This window comes from Coenobita brevimanus, chromosome 72 (genome assembly GCF_032717465.1).
Source record: "Coenobita brevimanus isolate Jiangsu-jjx chromosome 72, ASM3271746v2, whole genome shotgun sequence".
NCBI classification, from domain to species: domain Eukaryota; kingdom Metazoa; phylum Arthropoda; class Malacostraca; order Decapoda; family Coenobitidae; genus Coenobita; species Coenobita brevimanus.
Genome location: NC_137025.1, coordinates 43372375 through 43392599, shown reverse-complemented (window position 1 = coordinate 43392599; position 20225 = coordinate 43372375). Strand labels below are relative to the sequence as shown.

General features: G+C 41.7%; 1 protein-coding gene across 1 annotated transcript in view; it reads left to right on the top strand.

Moving 5' to 3' along the window:
• The window catches only part of LOC145407267 (protein O-mannosyl-transferase Tmtc3-like), a 61141-nt gene that overhangs the window by 8586 nt on the left and 32330 nt on the right, over positions 1-20225 (top strand). Inside the window, exons 2-5 of the mRNA XM_080278303.1 lie at positions 2676-2812; positions 10577-10658; positions 15088-15357; positions 17138-17310. Of these exons, the coding sequence (XP_080134429.1) occupies positions 2676-2812; positions 10577-10658; positions 15088-15357; positions 17138-17310 (662 nt within the window). The remainder of the gene's footprint in view (positions 1-2675; positions 2813-10576; positions 10659-15087; positions 15358-17137; positions 17311-20225) is intronic.

Below are 20225 nucleotides of genomic sequence, written 5' to 3'. Positions count from 1 at the left end.
CCCACTTCTCTCCTTCCCCCCCCTTCTCCTCATCTCCCCTCCCTCTCCCTCTTCCTCCTCCTTTCCTTCATCTCCTCTACACCACTCTGTTCCTCACTACATTCTCCCCCCTCCTACTTCCTTCTCTCCTTCCCTTCTCCCTTCCTTCCCTTTTCCTTTCCCTTCTCTCTCCTCATCCTTTCATTGACCCTTTGTCCCCCTCTCCTCCCCTCCCCTCCCCTCCCCTCCCTTCCCTTCCCTTCCCTTCCCTTCCCTTCCCTTCCCTTTTTCCTCCTCCTCTAAAATTCCATCTTTCTTTCCCATCCTCCTCCTCCTTTTCCTCCTGTTTCTCCCCTCCCCTCCCCTCCCCCCCCACCCATTTCAATATCTGGACACGGAACGATGCGTAATTACGTTAGTGGTGTGTGTGTGTGTGTGTGTGTGTGTGTGTGTGTGTGTGTGTGTGTGTGTGTGTGTAATTCAGTTTCCATTTGTGTTGGTCTGTGTGCACCTGTATGTGCATAGTTGCATCCTTATTTACACGTGCATTGTGTGTGTGTGTGTGTGTGTGTGTGTGTGTGTGTGTGTGTGTGTGTGTGTGTGTGTGTGTGTGTGTGTGTGTGTGTACCCAGGCCTGACTGTGACTGCTGTCCTGTTTGCATATTGTTTGTCCTGAGTGTTTGTGTGTTTGAGCTTGACCTCTCTCTCTCTCTCTCTCTCTCTCTCTCTCTCATAAAAAAATACAGTATCTTTCAAAACGTTAATATTCCACATTTTTTTCATGCATTCTGAAACTCATATTGCCAAACTTTCCCCTGTTTTTTTCTTTTTCCTTTTCTCTTTTTTTTTTTTTTTTTTGCCTCGCTGTTTCGAAGATTTTTACCACCCTGTTCCGCAGATTTTTTTTTTATTTTTTTACCCTCCTCAACTTTACATATATTGCACAAAAATGTCGTATTGCAATGTTGCGCTTCGTGCATTTTTTCGAAGTGTGTTTTTTGCGTATGTCATCTCATGTGGAAGTTGTATTTTTGCAAGCGTAAGTCACCCCTTCACTGCAATTAAGTGTTTTTGTTTTATTATTGTTTAAATTATTTTTTTTTTTATCGTAAGCCAGGAAATACCATGACTTTTTTTTTCTGACTCCAGATATGTGTTATTTTAATATGTTAAGTATTATGATTTTTTTTTTCAAGTCTTCTCATCTCCTTTTTCTGCCATTCAGTTTAAGACATTTAGGACTCGAAGGAAGTCTCTCTCTCTCTCTCTCTCTCTCTCTCTCTCTCTCTCTCCCTAAGTCTTCATTAAACAGTATAAACGTCGTGGTAGTGAAGGGGTTAAGCATCATTTTTTTAATACCAAACCCCAACTGGGTGAAAATTGGTTTATGAATCCAGTTTTATTTATGCAATTATTTATTTATTTATTTATTTACTAGTGATGCGTTTTTTTTTTTTTTTTTGGAGATACCATATTTTTGTGGTGTGTGTGTGTGTGTGTGTGTTTGTGTGTGTGTGTGTGTGTGTGTGTGTGTGTGTGTGTGTGTTTTGAGCTGGTAACCTTCGAGAGATTCCCAATAGTTACTCTCTCTCTCTCTCTCTCTCTCTCTCTCTCTCTCACTCACACACACACACACACACACACACACACACACACACACACACACACACACACACACACACACACACACACACACACACACACTCCCTCTATCTCCTGCTCCTCCTCGTCTGGGCTCAGCTCAGGAACTAAATGAGCCAATTAATCCTGGCAGTGAAGGAGGCGAAGGCAGATACCCTGGCTGAGAGAGAGAGAGAAAGAGAGAGAGAGAGACCTTTGTGTGTGATATGACAGGCGACGCTTTATACACAAATATATTAATTTTATTCTCCTTGCTTCCACTTCTCCCCTCCTCCCTCTCATCCCCTCCCCTCCCCCAAGGCCAAGGATGACATGGAGGGATGGAGTGGATAGCTATATGAGAGAGGAGTGTGTGAGTTGGGAGCAGGACGGTGAAATGGGGGAAAGGGCGACGTGGAGGCGATTTGTTTGTGGCCACCCTGTATGGGATTAGGGTGTCTAGCAATAGATAGATAGATAGATAGCAGTAGTAGTATAACTATTGTTATTATTATATTATCATTATTATTACTTCTTTTATTATATTGCTGGGTATGGTGAGTTGTTTTTGATAGAGTGGGCTAAATGTATAACCCTTGCCTGTCTTGAACAATAGATTCTGTTAAAATTAATGGAAGTGATTTTTATGTACTATGCCTTATTTATGAAACTCATTTGTTCGAGTGAGAAAACCATACACCCACCTCTCTCTCTCTCTCTCTCTCTCTCTCTCTCTCTCTCTCGTACTGAAATCATGCTCAGGTGTTGTGCATGATCAGTAAGGTTAATTTTTGCTAACTTAAAATCATCAGACTGTCTCCTGCCCTAGCTTGGATCGAACCTACGGCCTTATAGACAGCAGATCACTTCTTTAACGTCCTTGTCACAACTAAAAAACGAAGTGGGACACAGGCTGAGGCAGGTTCTCAATTTCGTAAAGGAGAGAACAGATAAATAACCAGGAGAGAGAGAGAGAGAGAGAGAGAGAGAGAGAGAGAGAGAGAGAGAGATAAGGTATGGGGCTTACAACTACCTCAGCTCATCTCTTAACCTTACCTTTTCTTGGTGTGGTACAGGAACAGAGTCACAAGTCGTACCGGCCCCTGTGTGTGCTCACCTTCCGCCTCAATTACCTGGTGCATGGCCTGGAGCCCCTGGGATATCACCTGGTCAATATGCTGCTTCACGGCGTCGTCTGCCTCCTTTACTACAGGTGAGACGCTGATTAATTGGCTTAGGGTGTACGGTGGGCGGTAAAGCAGGCAATAGGTGAGTTTATGTTGGAATATTTGGCTGTACTCTGTTTACTCTAACATGGCCTAAAATTACCATCCCTCCCCTTTGAATACTGTGATGTAACGATAGATTAACAACAGAATTTAGCTGAAATAGACTGGTAAACGTAGAGTATGACTTGGGATATTTGACTCTTTTTTACTCTAATTGGCCTGAAATTGCCATCTCTCCTTTTTGAATCCTGAGATGTAAGAATAGGTTAGCATTAAAGTAACACTAGAATACGTTAACATTAGATTAAAACTTGAATATGATGTTGTCACGAAAGGAATGGTATGGAAAAGATGTAGAGCCATAACATTGTCTTCTGCTGCCACTGATCTACGTGGAATAAAGTGCAAAAGGATGAAAACCTGGGCCAAGTAGAATTCAAAACAGTATATTTCAAACTGACTAATGCTGAAAGTTGGCCAAGATGGAATGAAGGAATGAGGCTGAAGGATCTGCTAAAAGATGTACTGGGAAGGAAGGTAGGTAAAAAGAAATGAATGTAGGAACGATTATAGTTCTGTTAGGGTGAAGTGTCGAGTATAGGAGTATTTATAACCATTGCTCTATAACTATACTCGGCTTTTTTTTTTTATCGAGGCGAAGATGCACTTGGCAGGTTGGTGATGTCTGGCTGAATGCAGCATGGAATAACATCGTTGTATTTCAGATAATTACCGGTAATGTGAATAGAAACTTCCTGACTATCTCAAATACAACGATGCTAGTCGGATATATTGCATTCAATCAATCATCACCAACCAGACAAATGCATCTTCGCCCCGATTTATTTAAAAAAAAAAAAAAAAAAAAAAAAAAAAAACAGTATAGGTCAGAATTATACTACACAGGTTGGTCACTTGGAGGCCACCAGAGGAATTAGACTAGTTATCAAGTCTTTAATAGTTAGTATTGTGATCTAGCCTTGTGGTCCTATGCCTCGAAAGGGCAGAATGGGACTGGGTGATATTTTTTGTCCATATGCACGTAGAGAAATATGAGAGTATGGTGGACTATGCAAGGCAGAATACAAAAGAGTTAACGTGGTGTAGGGGATAGTGGCAGTGTTAGAGGGCGTTGTAGGAGTACCTTATCGTTACTGAATACTGAGTATATTGCAACACCTCTCACGATGGCCTTAGTATGTGTTTGTGTGTTCACGATGCAGCGGGATGGTGTGTGTGTGTGTGTGTGTGTGTGTGTGTGTGTGTGTGTGTGTGTGTGAGAGAGAGAGAGAGAGAGAGACTGTATTTACAATTTGCACAACATAAGGTAAAGAATATGTATATGTTACGTAGATTTCAAGTACTTACCACTATAGTGCGCTTTGTGGGCGCGTGACGAGCGATCAAGCGTTTGTTCATACACCTGTCGTCATTATTTCATTTTAGTGCAAACTTTCAGCATTTCTGGTGAGGTAGTTGAACAATAACAGAAGAATTATGGAGCTAAAATATTTACTTTCTCATGTTTTCTCGTTAACGTTTCTCTCTTGATGTGCATATAGCGAGGCGCCGTAGCATTTATCACACACGCAATGTTCAGTTCTCTGCTTCCGACTTGCCGTGTCAACGAACTGCATCGGTAAACGCTTGGCTATTGATCGAATGATAAAACCCAGAAATAGGGGTGAATAGGCTACCCTTCCTGATTTCACCCTCTAAACATAGAAAAAACGTTCATGTAAAATTATGAGCGTAATACTGTTTTTGATGTCTAAATCCTAGAATTCATGCAAGAAAACAGTTTTACAGTAGGAAATCTTTTAACATTCTATTTCTTTTAAAATTCTCTCTCTCCGCCAAAAAGATCATTAAGGTACTTGGAAAACAATTAAAAACGTTAACTACTACTTACCTTCAAAGCTAAGGCGACGTTGCCAGAGTTAAGACTGTCTAACCATCTTTCATTTGACCCTAAATCCGATACATTTTCTTAATGAGAGAGAGAGAGAGAGAGAGAGAGAATGACAGGAACAAAACTGTAGGAAGCTGAGTGAAGAGAATTAATTAGGCAGAAGAGGGGAAGGAAATGAAGGAGGGAGGGAAGAGGCAGGGTGGGCGGATTTGGAGGGAAAAAAGTGGGAGGGGGGAAAATTGGTTGGAGGGAAAAAAAAAAGGGGGGTAAAGAAGGGAAGGCGTGAGGAAAGAGGAAGGGAAGGAGGGAGGGTTGGAGAAGACGGAGAGAGAAAGTGGGGGAGGATGGAAGGAGGGAGGGACTGAGAAGAGGGAGAGATAGGATGGTGAAGGTAGGGAAGGAGGGAGGAGAAATAAGAAATGAGAGAGAGAGAGAGAGAGACGGAGTGACAGGGGTCTCAATGTTTTATATAACAGGACAAGCACGACACGACATTTATGCCTCTCTCTCTCTCTCTCTCTCTCTCTCTCTCTCTCTCTCTCTCTCTCTCTCTCTCAACGGCATTTAATACCAATAGAAATTGTTGAGAGAGAGAGAGCTTCCATCCCCGTTATCTCCCATAACTCTAGTCCATTAATAAACATCATCTCTTATCAGTCGCCAGTGTTCATATCAGTAGTTTTCTTTATCAGTGGAGGGGTGATTGGCGATTAAGTTTATTTGGGAGTGGTTTTGTGGTAGGTGGTTGTGGTGGTAGTGGTGGTGGTGTGTGGTTAGTTTTTGTGGTGTGTGGTTGGTTGTGGTGTGTGACTGATTGTGGTGGTAGAGGTTGTGGTGTGGAGATAGTTGTTTGGTTATGGTGGTGGAGTTGGTGACTGCGTTAGTGGTGATCGTGTTGTGGTGTGCCGATAGTTGTGTGGTTATGACAGTGAGGGTGATGACTGTGGTTGTGGTGTGTTGATAGTTGTGTGGTTGTGGTGGTTGTGGCTATAATGTGTTGATAGCTGTGTGGTTGTGGTAGTGGGGATGGTGACTGGTGGTGATGGTGGTTGTGATGTGAGGGAAGATTAGTATTGGTTGTGGACTGTTTTTTAATAGCAGTAGTAGTAGTAGTGATAGTAGTAGTAGTAGCAGTTGTAGCCCCACGCTCATCTGAACGCGAACCCTGTGGACTGCAGGCTAAAGTTGCTCTTCCCTACAGTCCACCATCTTCCTTTCGGGGAATAGGAAGGGAGCTGAGGAACCTTTTTATATCCGGGCAGTGGATCCGTCTGGTTATATCAGTGCCACCACGTGAAGGCTAACTCTCCACCACCCCTACGCTTTAATAGGGCAATTTTGGACTAGATATTCCCTCTGTATTCTGTATCAGTCTATAATTTTCACTGCAAGACTGGACATTCATGGTTGGAGAGTGACACCCAGAGATAATGCTTCCTCAGGCTAGCCAAGTACGAGTCAGGAAGAAGTGGGAGGGTGCATGTAAAATTGAAAGCGGTGTGTGTGTGTGTGTGTGTGTGTGTGTGTGTGTGTGTGTGTGTGTGTGAGAGAGAGAGAGAGAGAGAGAGAGAGAGACTGTCTTTAATGAACACATACTAACATAAGGAAGGACATACTACCACACTACCAGCATCCACATAATTGCCCGTCAGGATCGGATTCGAACCCAGTCTCAGGGCACTGCAGGTTGCGAGGCGGACGCGGTAACCACAGAACCACCGCGCCCTTGACAGTTGCCATTACCACCCCTATCCTTGTCACTAAATCTGCTGCTGCCCTTGCCTATATTCATCTTCTACTACTACTACTACTACCACTGCTACTACTACTACTACCACCACCACTACTACTACTACCGTCACCACCACCACCACCGCCGCCCCTTCTACTACTGCATCTACTGTTACATCTTATTCCTCCTCCTCCTTTTCTCCTCCTCCTCCTCCACCTCCCCTCAGTTTTTCTCCCTTATTCTCTCACTCTCAGCATCTTTGGTCCGGAAATCAAACAATTCCCGATCGTAACTCTGATTTGTTTATGCAGGAGGGACAACCAGACTAAAAGTACAGATTCTTTTCATTCTAATTGTTGTTCCTGCAAAAAAATAAATGTTTGTTTGTGTAGCAAATGAATCGTTTATTATTTGTGATTCTTAGTAGTCAAAATTTCTCTCCTTTCATTTTAATTTTAATTTTACTTTACCTGTTAATCAAAAATCTGTCACTCCTTCTCATCTCCGTGTATTTCAAAGTACGTGTCTGTTATTTTTTTTTTTCTGTCTTCATAATTAAATCTATAAATTTATTTGTGCCCATCCAGGTATCTATATTTTTCTGTTCCTGTCTTTTTCTATTTTTTTTTTTTTTTCGTCCTTGTCGTTCCATCTTTCTCTTTTCTTTTTGCTCAGTGCAATATGTTCCAGAATCGATGAATAAATCTTTCTCGCATGACAGCTGCTGCTTCTCTCTCTCTCTCTCTCTCTCTCTCTCTCTCTCTCTCTCTCTCTCTCTCTCTCTCTCTCTCAAGAAGAAATTGGGGAGCAAGGATTCACTAATTTTAATCCAAATATCCTTTCGTTTTAAGGTAAATAAAAGGATAAATAGACAGATGGGAGAGATAGATAGGGATAGTTAGATAGGCAGATAGCTTGATGGAGAGAGAGAGAGAGAGAGAGAGAGAGATTCAGGAGTGGAAACCATGCCTGCCTTGGCTCAATAATGCTTTCATGACTTTCAAATAATAAAAAAGGATATAATAAAATAATTAAAACTTTAAAAAATTACCTCTGACAAATTTCAGTTTTTAGTTCATTATGTTTTTATGAAATATCTCTTCAGCCCAAGGTCTGGGGTTCATTAAATTTCTGTGTAAATACAAACTATTTTTATTTGAAATTGGAGGAATGGCTAGCAGTAAATCCCGTATAATTATCCTTTTGTTTCGAGATACATTATTTACATATCATTTCAGGCAACATCAGATATTTTACTAATTTGAAGAGAAACCCAGAACACGAAATAAGTCATCACGATTTCGTTTTACCGGAAAATAAAGTCGTGTTCTGTTGCAGCATACGTCGGGTGATTTTATCCAGCTTAGACGCACAGTAGTGAAGGCTGTATGTAACCCTGCCAGAGTGAGTAATGCCCCGTACAGTTAATGATATAGTTTGGCGACAGCAGGAATAAACTATATGGCATTCAGAGAGCGCATACCTCCGCCAGCACCACTATAATTTACGATTTACTGCAGTAATCCCTCTTTCCTACCAGACGAATATTTTTTACGGTCCCACATAGTCATTTAATTTTACGCTCTTACGCTCCCCAGCTACACAGTACCAGAGAACACATTCCTCCCTCCACGGCAATTAAATTTATGATTTCTTCCTGCATCCAGATCAGGATTCACCCTCAAAATCTAATCAACTCTTCCTTGACCCACTGCCCACCAGTCCACCAGATCTCATTGGAATCCGGTAACATATTTTTGAGTTATGTTTTGCACAGACAGACAAAGAGAAAGGAAATAATAAGACCGAGGCAAAACAGGAACAGGAACAATAAGAACAAGGAATTTCATTTTTACCCAGCCAGCCAACAGCCCGCCTCTCACAACAACGTATGAAGCAGGCCAGCAGGGCAGGTGAGGGTAATAAACAGCCTGAGCCAGAGGTATTGTGAGCCAGAGTATGAGTGGCTGGCAACGTGCAGGTGAAAAGACACCCACGTGTGTGTGTGGGGGGGGAGTGTAGGTGGGAGGGAGTGTACTGAAGGTGGGGGGGAGTGCAGGTGGGAAGGCGCGCATGTGGGAGAGGGTGCAGATGGGAGAGGTCGCAGGTGAGAGGGGGTACAGGTGGGGGGGGGGAAGTGTGGGTGGGAGTGTTTTGTTCGTGGAAAGGTCAGCAGGTGGGATTAGACTTGAAAAGCAGCAAGAATGGCCTTTATGTTTTGCCCGACCTTTGTGTGTGTGTGTGTGTGTGTGTGTGTGTGTGTGTGTGAGAGAGAGAGAGAGAGAGGGGGGGGGTAAAATAGCTGAAACGATTTTTTGTCGGATTTTAACCAAATTTGGTGAATGAGTGGACGGACAGCCAAGGGGTAAACCTATTGTTTTTTTATAACTGTGTCAAAGGTCAAGGCCAGAGAGCTAGCACAATATTTGACCTATGATCTACTTAATCTTCTTTTTTTTTATGATTTAGACCAAACTTGATGGAAGGGTTGAGAATATTGCAAGAACGAAGTGGTTTTACTTGAGAACAGTCAGTCCAACTTCAGCATCACAGGCCAAGGTCAAATTTCGACCCATATGTCTCTCTCGTTAACCATGGAACTAAAACGGATTTGATCTTATTTGACCCTAACTTGGTGGAAGGGTTGAGGATCATCCATGCGAGGTGCATACTGTTTTCGAGAACAGTAGGTCTGAGGTGAAGGACACATAGCAAGGTAAACAATTTACACAAAACTTTGTGGGAGGGTTGTGGGTAAATTAGGGATAAAAGGAATAGATTTTGAAAACAATCAGAGAAAGGTCATGGTCATAGGAAAAGGTCAACTCATATACTTTTGATCTGATTTGGACTAAAATTGAGGGAAACATAAAGGGTCAGGCAAGAGTCTGGTAATTTGATTTCGAGGGCATGTGGTTCAAGGATAAGGTCGCATGACAAAGTCAGATTTTATGCCCTTCAGCAGCTTGGTGTTGCACTCTCTTAGTGCTTCATCTTGTTTACTTATTTTGCTGCTCGTCAAGGTGAGTTTTTTTTTTTTTTATATACAAAAAAAAAGAAGAAGAAAGGCTGGATGCCTGGAGGACTGTTTTCCAGGAAAAGCTGAACAAAAAAGATCCAAAAATCAAGATCCATTTCATATTGAGATTCCCAGAGATGTTGAGCTGAATTGATAAGAGGTCAGTGCAAAGAGAAATGCGGACTGAGGAAGACAGTTCCTGAGTTGACAGGTTGCCTGCATGAAAGCCTGAGATTAGCATAACTTTTACATTGGAGAGGTAGACACTACAGGTGTGGGACTATGTAGGTAGACGGGTGCATGCGTGGCTGCCGTGTGTGGTGTGGTACCAGCAGAATTAGCCCCTCACTACGAGCACGTCTTAATTCACCCTACCTGCAGACGATTATTATCAGTTTAATAGTAAATTCTGATACTGAATGTGTTAATGAAGGCAATATACAACCCCTTCACATCAAGTATTTCTTAGGAGTTAAATAAATCCATACTGAGAAAGCTAACATAAAAATGATGCTGTCGTGGTGAAGGAGGTAAAGGAAACCATTGAGTAGCGACAGAAATGGCTAGTAATTATCTCATCAACGTTACCCCTCACAGGATGTAGCGTTAGGCATGAAACAGTGGTATGGTGACTGGCGACTTTATTCAACTTGATGTGGCCCTCGTAGTGAAGGTGTTATAGAGGGGTATATCTAGTCGTTAATCCTTCACCTTAAAAAGTTACCAAATAGAGTCACTTAGACACAGAGTAAATCAAGTCAAATGTATCGTGGTGAAGAGATTACTTGTAAATTTATGTTATGAATCTTGTCTAATTATTATTTATTTGTCTATCTATCTATCTGTCCATCTATGCATCCATCTATTTATGTATCTAGATCTATTCCTGTCAGTCCATCCATCCATCCATCCATCTCTACCTATCTATCTATCTATCCAGCCAGCCAGCCACCTCGACCTATCTATCCATCCATCCGTCCATCCATTCATTTATTTATCTATCTGTCTGTCTTTCCATCCATCCATCCATCCATCCATCCATCCATCCGCCTAAGTGTCTATCTATTTATCTATCCTTTTTCCAGGATGTGTAGTATGTTCCTGCCAGAGGTGTCGTCGTTCGTGGCTGCCTTGCTGTTTGCTGTCCATCCCATACATACTGAAGCCGTGAGTATATATATATGTGTGTGTGTGTGTGTGTGTGTGTGTGTGTGTGTGTGTGTGTGTGTGTGTGTGTGTGTGTGCTGTCCATCCCATACACACTGAAGCCGTGAGTGTGTGTGTGTGTGTGTGCTGTCCATCCCATACACACTGAAGCCGTGAGTGTGTGTGTGTGTGTGTGTGTGTGTGTGTGTGTGTGCCGTTGTGTTTGGTTTTACTAGTCTGTTTGCGACTATAAATTAATGTTTTTCTTATCTGCTGAAATGTTTACCGCTAGCTGTGATTACTGACAGCTGTTATTACTGTATTGTTGCCCTGTCTGGTGTCATTAATTTTGTTGCTAATTTTCTTATTTGTTGATGTTTTGAATTATTTTCCTCACATTTCCTTTACTACTGTTATTTATATATCTGCTGTCTTTTGTAGAACTTTATGCCTTCTGTTAAATGTTAATTGAAATCTGATGATATTGCCAGTGAATTCCCAGTTCGGAAAAAAAAAATAATGAAAACATTTTTACAACTTTGTCGAAAAATTAGAGATTGTAAATGTATTGCAGATTATCCGGTGACATTGACAAAGTGTAAGTGTCAGACTACGAGTATTATGTGAAATACGCAGGTAATTAGCCCCTATTTAGCAAACACTAGATTACTGTATACCGTATGTATAATTAGGCGTTTGTATGACACCAAGGAATTTTATGTTATATACGAGTATATTAGAACACAGGTGATGATGATGATAATGATAATAAAAATAAATAAATAAATAATAATAATAATAATAATAATAACCAGAACACCGTAGAATTGTCCAAGGACAGTTTGACAAAGGAAAACTTTCCATGGCCATTGATTACTAGAAGCAGAAGTATAAGGAGACCTTAAGGCCAAGGTCACTGATCTTGTGCATGTCACCTAAGGTCATCACAGTCTATAAGTCCACCAAGTTTAGTGGCTCTAGCTTTAATTCTTCATGGAAAATTGGGTGACATCCGCAATATCAGGATAAATCCCAATTTTTTACCCCAGGCGATCTCAGAAAATAGTCAACCGATTGGAACCATCCTCCTTCTCGGCCTACGTCCGCCTTAAGGCTATTTTGTAGTAAAGTTTCCCCTTCCTTGTTTAAGCGGTTCTTTTTTTTATTTTTTATTTTTATGTGTGCGACTCTGGGCATAGGCTTGAGATAGCGTGGATGACTCACTTTTCTGTATTCCGGATAATATCCGGAGATCCGGTTGACGGATTGCCACCATAATTTGCCAAATCATGTGGACAGCTACACGACTAAGTTGACCACGTTTGATGGCTTTAGGCCAAATTGCCTTTGAAATATCGCCAGTAAAAAATAAAAAAATAAAAGTAAGGAAAATAATATTGAAAAGAATAATAAAACTTCCCTCAGAGATGTGGGAAGTTTTAATAATAATAAATTCATCACAGCAAAACTCCAGTGCTTAATCCCAAGCCAAGCAATATTGTGGAATGCACATTTATATCCTTGATCCCTTTGTTACCGAGGGTGAGGGTGAGCGCGAGGGTGAAGGGAGAGGATGAGGGTGAGGGTAAGTGTGAGGGTGAGGGTAAGTGTGAGGGTGAGGGTAAGTGTGAGGGTGAAAGGTGAGTGGGTGGGGTGACAGTGAGGGTGAGTGGGTAGGGTGACAGTGAGGATGAGTGGGTAGGGTGACAGTGAGGGTGAGTGGGTGGGGTGACAGTGAGGGTGAGTGGGTAGGGTGACAGTGAGGATGAGTGGGTAGGGTGACAGTGAGGGTGAGTGGGTAGGGTAACAGTGAGGGTGAGTGGGTAGGGTGACAGTGAGGGTGAGTGGGTAGGGTGACAGTGAGGGTGAGTGGGTAGGGTGAGAGTGAGGATGAGTGGGTAGGGTGACAGTGAGGGTGAGTGGGTAGGGTGACAGCGAGGGTGAGTGGGTAGGGTGACAGCGAGGGTGAGCCTAACGATGTATTCTCTCACACGTTCCCTTTTACACCTCTCTCTCTCTCTCTCTCTCTCTCTCTCTCTCTCTCTCTCTCTCTCTCTCTCTCTCTCTCTCTCTCTCTCTCTCTCATATGTGTATTTTCATTTATATTTATCTTTATATATGTATGTATTTATCAAGTTTTTCATCGTCCTCATTTCCTTCAGTTTTCAGTAATCTTTTTTCAGTTAGTTTCCATTTCTTAATATGAGGGAAAGGAATAAAAATTACTAAGAAAAGAAAAATTACGTATACAAAAGGAAATGGAAGAAGTTACTGAGAAAGGATAAGGGAAGGAAAAATTACTCAAAGGAGAAGTAGGAAACATTGTCAGTATGTAAAAAATTACTGTTTACGTGATCAGCATTGAATAAAATATAATCGCCGACAAACATTACTAATAAGTATGAAAATTAAAATCACACGTAAAATGAATGCAGTATATAACTTAGGGAAAATATAGTCACAAGTTTTAGACAATGAAGACAGGGACAAAAAACTGGAAGACAGATGGAAAGACAGGACTAGTTTTTAAGCTGAGGAAAATGTTAATCAGAATTTAACAATGTTTAAAAATGAGATTGAATTTTTATTTCAAAATTAAAAGGAGACACTGGAGAGAGAATTTTGAGGAAGACGAGGAGATTAAGAACAAACTTTTTATTTAGCAAATGAAGTCAAGTCATTGGCGAGAGAGAGAGAGAGAGAGAGAGAGAGAGAGAGCAGTAATAATTTACCTGTCTAGATATTAGTTACGTGTTTCCATCATTGACTCACCTGTGTGTCATTTACCTGTGTGCCAACCCTGTCCCCTCTTCCTGCTGGTGACAGGTGTGCTGGAGCGAGATGAGAGTCAGTCCTGTGTATCTATCTACGTGTATCTATTTTTCTGTAGTTATTATTTACTTACATTCATTACACACTTATATTTAATTACTATTACACACAGTCGCCAGCCAGTGGTATGTACAGGAACACTTGTAACTTCTCCCCAGTCGTCAGGGTGTCTTTCTCTTCCTTTTCATACTTTTATGTAATTCATTCTCTTAGCCGCTCCTTAGTACAGATTTTATGATCGCCATATTTTCTGCCTGTATCATTCACCTGTTTGTCATTCGATAGATATATGTAGATGGATAAAATTGACCTTTATTATATATTGATTGCCTTGCCTGTTACGTACAGTTGCAGTCAGTAATCGTTTTACGCGTCTGGGATTTCAAACTTATGAAGCAAGAATACAATCCACTTGGTTGTTACTCGCTGCTCAACACAATGGCTTTGGGATGTGACAATTTCCAGCCAGTTGAAAGAGAACTATTAGTGCAACTTTTTTTTTTTTTTAGGAGAGATTTTAAAGCGAAATCCAAAACTGTCTAATTTTCCATAAGATTCTGAACACGGGATGATCACATCAAGATCCATTCATGTCAATCAAATCAAGATCCATTTATTTCGTGGTGCTTTACACATTGCATCATATACGTGTGTGTGATGGGTCGAGCTGGGATTATGTCTTTAGTATCCTTCCTGTATCCATCTATGTGTGTCAGTAATGTACCTTTAATTAGTACCGTACTATTTATCAGGTCTGTTTCAGTTACCTACCTAGTATATTTACCTACCGAATATATATCTTATCTTTCACCCATGTGTATGGTTTTTTTTTTCTGTCACAAAAAAACGTAAGACAGTATCATTTACTCTGATCTACATACATTTATTTCATTCGTCTACCTTTATCAGTCACATAAGAAATTATTTGTACTAAACCTGCGTACATTGTTCTATCAGCTGCTCCATAATGTGCCCTAACCATCTCTCTCTCTCTCTCTCTCTCTCTCTCTCTCTCTCTCTCTCTCAGATGATAGGTGTGGTGGGTCGTGTTCTTCCTGTATCCATCTACCTTTATCTCCAGTGTACCTGTCTTTATTAATTACCTGTATATATTCATTACCTGTCCCAGTCATTCACCCACATGTATCAACAGTATAGCTTATTTTTATCGTGCATACATTTATCTATATTTTCATGTCTGTATTTACTATTTACGTAACTATTTCCCATTTCCCTACCTTACCTGCCATCTATCTACCTTCACCTGCCATTTACCTACCTGTACTTGCATTCTAAGCTCCCCGTCTCTCGCTAGGTGACTGGTGTGGTGGGCAGAGCTAGTTGTCTCTATTCTACACCTATCCATCTACCTTTTTGTCTAACGTACCATTCTATATTATTTACCTGTGTGTCATTAACCCACCTGTATATATCACCTATCATTCTTATATATTTATCCTTCGTCCACCTGTGTATCATTTACGAACCTGTATGTGTCATTTCTCTCATTTACTTACCCATATTTACTGTGTACGTATTTTTATCTACCATATATCTATCTATTCCTCTCACTATCTACCTGTGCCTGTGTCCTAACCTTCCCTTTCTTTTTTCCCAGGTGACAGGTGTAGTGGGCCGCGCTGAGAGCCTATCGTCGGTGTTCTTCCTGGGATCCGTATTGGCCTACAGCGGGGCGACAGGGGGCCGTGGGGTGGTGGTGGGGGGTCGAGGGGGATCAAGGGGGGCCGGCGGGGGGGCCAACGTCAGCACCAGGTGGCCACTGCTCATCATGGCCATCCTCCTGGCCACCACCGCCATGTTGTGCAAGGAGCAGGGCGTCACCGTCATCGCCATCTGCGCCGTCTACGAGTTGTTTATTGTGCAGAAGGTGAGTGTCGGGGATTAAACGATGTAGATGTGCTAACAAGTCTGAGTGAGGAAAGCATATTGAGCCTTTGAATTACCAAGAATCAGTGTCACCGTCATCGCCATCTGCGTCGTCCATGAGTTGGTCACTGTAGAGAGGGTGAGTTACGCTGAGTTACTGTGGTGGGATGGATGGTGTATAACTGTATATGCCAACAGGTGTGAGGGAAGAAAGGCCGTTTAATAAATTATACTAGTTTAACCGAACTTAACCTATGGACAGATCATTAGAATTTTCATCGTTGACACTTTATAGGATTTAGAAGCGCACACACACACACACACACACACACACACACACACACACACACACACACACACACACACACACACACACACATAATCATCATCATCATCATTTCTCTTGTCATCAATTACTGGCCGTAAAACAATGGTAATTAGCCTCTTAATTAGCCTTTGAAGTGTTCATTGTAGCGCTGTGCTTAGTGTGTGAAGCTGACTGCCACTTGGCCTGTACTGTACACTGAGTGCCACTTGGCCTGTACTGTACACTGAGTGCCACTTGGCCTGTACTGTACACTGAGTGCCACTTGGCCTGTACTGTACACTGACTGCCACTTGGCCTGTACTGTACACTGACTGCCACTTGGCCTGTATTTTACACTGGCTGCCACTTGGCCTGTACTGTACACTGACTGCCACTTGGCCTGTATTGTACACTTGCAGGCATTTCTTCCCTTCACCCTCACCACGTATTTTATTTATATTTATTCATTTGTTTTTCTTACACCCTGGTGACTGGCCAGCACAACACCCTTATCACTCCAGCACGTATGTCATGTAACACTGATGCTTACCGTCTGTAGTGAGTGGTGGTGGTATTATTATGCCTTTGCCCACCTATGGTCCAGGAGGCATTCAGTGATTGGTCCCTCCGTCCGTGCGTGTGTGGGTGCGTGCTTGCGTGCGTGGGTCCGTGCGTCCGTAACACTCTTGTGGGCGCGATGTCTCCTAAACCCATCGACAGATTTCACTCAACTATACCAGTGATGCAATATGAGGGGATAAACTGATTAGGTCAGGTAGGTCAAAGGGTCATTATGGGGTCGACTTTGTTTATTCTTGTGAACGCGATATCTCCTGAACCCATGGACGGATGTAAGTTTATAGATAGATAGATAGATAGATAGACAGTATATAAGGAGGTGTCTGGCAGAGGTGTAATTCCCCTCATAACCCAGACCTTATTCTTTTACAGTTATATTCGTAAAACCACTACTGTAACTCTGTGGTTGTAAATATTGCAAATAAAAAAAAAATTAATAAAGAGGGGTGTTACATTAGTGAGGCGGAATATTTTGTCTTTTTTATTGTCTGTCTGTCTTGCACCTCCAGTTTATTATTTAGATTAGATATTTGCAGTGTCTTTTGCTGTATATGTTTCCTCTGCAACACAGGATTTTGGTTAAGGCTTCGTCATCCTTTGTTAAGTTTTGTGAGCTATGTTACTGGTATTAGGTTCTTTAATTAACCCTTATCTTTCAGGTTGTTGCTATCTGTCTGTAGGTTTGTATCTGATGTAGCATTTATAAGCAGTATATATTTATCTCTCTCTCTCTCTCTCTCTCTCTCTCTCTCTCTCTCTCTCTCTCTCTCTCTCTCTCTCTCTCTCTCTCTCTGTTATTGTTGTTTTTATTGTTGTGTTTTGTTTTGTTTATCTTATTTATATTCATATCCTGGCATGTATCCATTCGCCCATCTATCTATCTATCTACCTACAGGTGCGGGGGTGGGAGCTGGTCCAGTTTTGCGAGGGTGTGCTGTCAGGGAAGGGGTCGGTGCCCCCTTGGCTGGCAGACATGGCCCCCCGCCTCTTCGTCCTGGTGGCCACAACACTGGCCCTCCTGTTGGCCAGAGTGCACGTCATGGGCGCCCAGTTACCTGTATTTACAAGGTGGGTGTCTGTTTACAAAGTGGGTTTCTGTTTACAAGGTGGATTTCTGTTTACAAGGTGGGTTTCTGTTTACATGGTTGGTTTCTGTTTACAAGGTGGATTTCTGTTTACAAGGTGGATTTCTGTTTACAAGGTGGGTTTCTGTTTACATGGTTGGTTTCTGTTTTTACGAGGTTGGTTTCTGTTTACAGGGTGGGTTTCTGTTTACATGGTTGGTTTTTGTTTACAGGGTGGGTTTCTGTTTACATGGTTGGTTTTTGTTTACAGGGTGGGTTTCTGTTTACATGGTTGGTTTCTGTTTTTACGAGGTTGGTTTCTGTTTACAGGGTGGGTTTCTGTTTACATGTTGAAGGGAAGATGTAAATGTTCAGCCAATTTCCTTATAGATTACATTTTTACTCACCGCTTGTGATTGTCTTTCTCTGTTTGTCTCTGTATCTGTCGCTCTAATTCACAAAGTTGGTTTGTATTTAAGTGCTGTATTTATATTGTACAAAGAATTTTTTTTACAAAGTAGACCAACATTATATTTACATTTCCCGAAAAGAATTTTTTTTTTTTTTCAAGGTTGGTTCGTATTTACATTCCGAAAAGAAAATTTATTACTTTTCTTTACAAAGTCGAGAATTTATTGTTTCATCTCAGTTTCTGTTTCATCTATTTCTTATTAACTCTCGTTGCCACGGCCTCACGCCTTTATTTTTGTCCTGAAAATTACGATGCATCTACAGTCGGTCAAATTAGTATCCTTGATCATTTGGCACGATACAGTGTGACATAAAGGACATTGGGTGTTGGAAGAGAGTCATTGTTTTCCCCTACGCTGGTAAATTTGCTTCTATAACAAGTAAATATCTTACTTGTGATATTTTCTAGTCAGCATTATTATTGTAGTTACAGTCAGGAATATCACTCCATTTTTTGGTCGAAGAATTACGAAACTCTCGCTTAATATTCTGAAAAGTCTGTTCGGTTCTGAAGATAACCTCAGCGAGTTTCAAATATCATTGCTCACTCTCATGTTATTTATCGTAAGGAGGTGGATCAGTATAACTGTCTGCAGTGTTCGGATATTTAGATGATAGGTTAATATGCGTGAGACTACGCGAACTGCATTGGAAATTTCGGACATCATCGTACCCCTCCTGAGCGATAGGTGTCTGACCAAAATTTTTATTCGACTCATGGGGTAGGTGACTGTGAGAATAGTCAACAAGACCCCTTTTTCTTTTTTATGCAAGGAAGAAGGAACCAAAGGCCAGAAACCCGCAAGATTATTCCCTCCAAGTAAGACTAAACACAAAATGATAGGGAGCCAAATTCAAGATCCGTTTGGTGGGGTTGGCGTGTTTGAGTGGTATATGCAATTACTACTGTACCGTTTCTACTTTAACACACCTGGATTTGCCTTCTCTCCATCTTAAATGTTGAGTAGTAACGGGAGATTAACACCAGAATATGTTGCTAGTCACGAAGAAGTGCAATGGAGAGAATGTAGAGCTGTAGCAGTGTCTTACGTTGCCACTGAGCTACGTGACCAAAATCTGGCCCATGTTAAGGCAAAAGGACTATGGTATGACCTCATTAGCTCAGATTTGGTGATTGTAATATTCATCAGATCAAAAAGGGTTAATTGATATTCTTTCTCTTTCATGTATGCAGCTGGTTGTCTGAAATATTCTTCATGCTGTCTTTCCCACTGCCTATGACCTCCTGTCTTTTAAACACACTGGGTCCAGAAAACGTTATATACATGGATCTAGACTTGACTCACTCTTTGTTCAGGTTTCTTTACAACGGCAAGTTAATCAGGTTCTTTGGCTTGAGTTCTTTCTTTTGGCATAAAAATAATGTTTCCTTCCAACCTCGCCTTCCTTTCGCGTCTTACCGTCCCATCCAGAACCACCATTTTCCAAAGTAAATATTTCTCCCTCATTTTCCTTTCCATCACAACCCTCCGTCCCTAGTCTCCTTTCCCTTCCCTTCCCTTCCCTCCCTTTCAGTTCCCTTCCCATCGCTTCCCCTACCATTCCCTTCCATTGTCCTTTCCCCTTCCTTTCCCTTCCCTTTTCCCTGCCCTTCCCTTCCCTTCCCTTCCCTTCCCTTCCCTTCCCATCCCGTCCCTTCCCTTCATTTCTCTTCCCTTCCCGTCCCTTCCCTTGCTTTCCCTTCCCATCCCGTCCCTTCCCTTCCCTTCTCTTCCCTTCCCCCATCCCTTCTCCCATCCCTCCTCTACTGACACAGCCACTGCAGTTTATTAAAGTTGAAATATCCACTACTGTAAGGTTCCTCATTCTCATACTTCCAGCCATTTTAATTTACTGCCCTGGAAATTGAGACTGGATTATTATTATTATTATTATTTTTTTCTTGAGGAGCGGGAACAGGTGGAGAGAGAGAGAGAGAGAGAGAGAGAGAGAGGGAGAGAGGAGGAAGGAGAGAGAAATAAAAGAGAAAGAAAGAAGAGAAGGGGATGGGGAAAACAAATACAAGGAAGGAAGGGTGCAGAGTGGGGAAAGGAGTTGTAGGGGAAGGAAGGAGGGAAGGAAGGAAAATATAGGAGTAGGGGAGGAAAAGAAGGATGGGGAGGAAGTGGAAGAAAGGAAGGGAGGGGAGGAAGGAGTGGGAGCAGGAAATAAGATTGGGGAGAGAGAATAGGGAGAGAACAGTATGAAGGAAGGAAGAAAAAAGGAAGGAAGGAAGAGGGGCTTGTGTCTGTCTCCTACCTCTAATTCCTTCAAAATAATGAAATGTTTTCTTATTTCACTGTGGCTACCGTGAGACAGTTTTATTATTATTATTATTTTATTTTATTATTATTATTATTATTATTATTATTATTATTATTATTCTTTGCTCGTTTATCTTCCACATTAGCTCCGGACCTCCCAAGTATAGTTTAAGGGCGATCACCA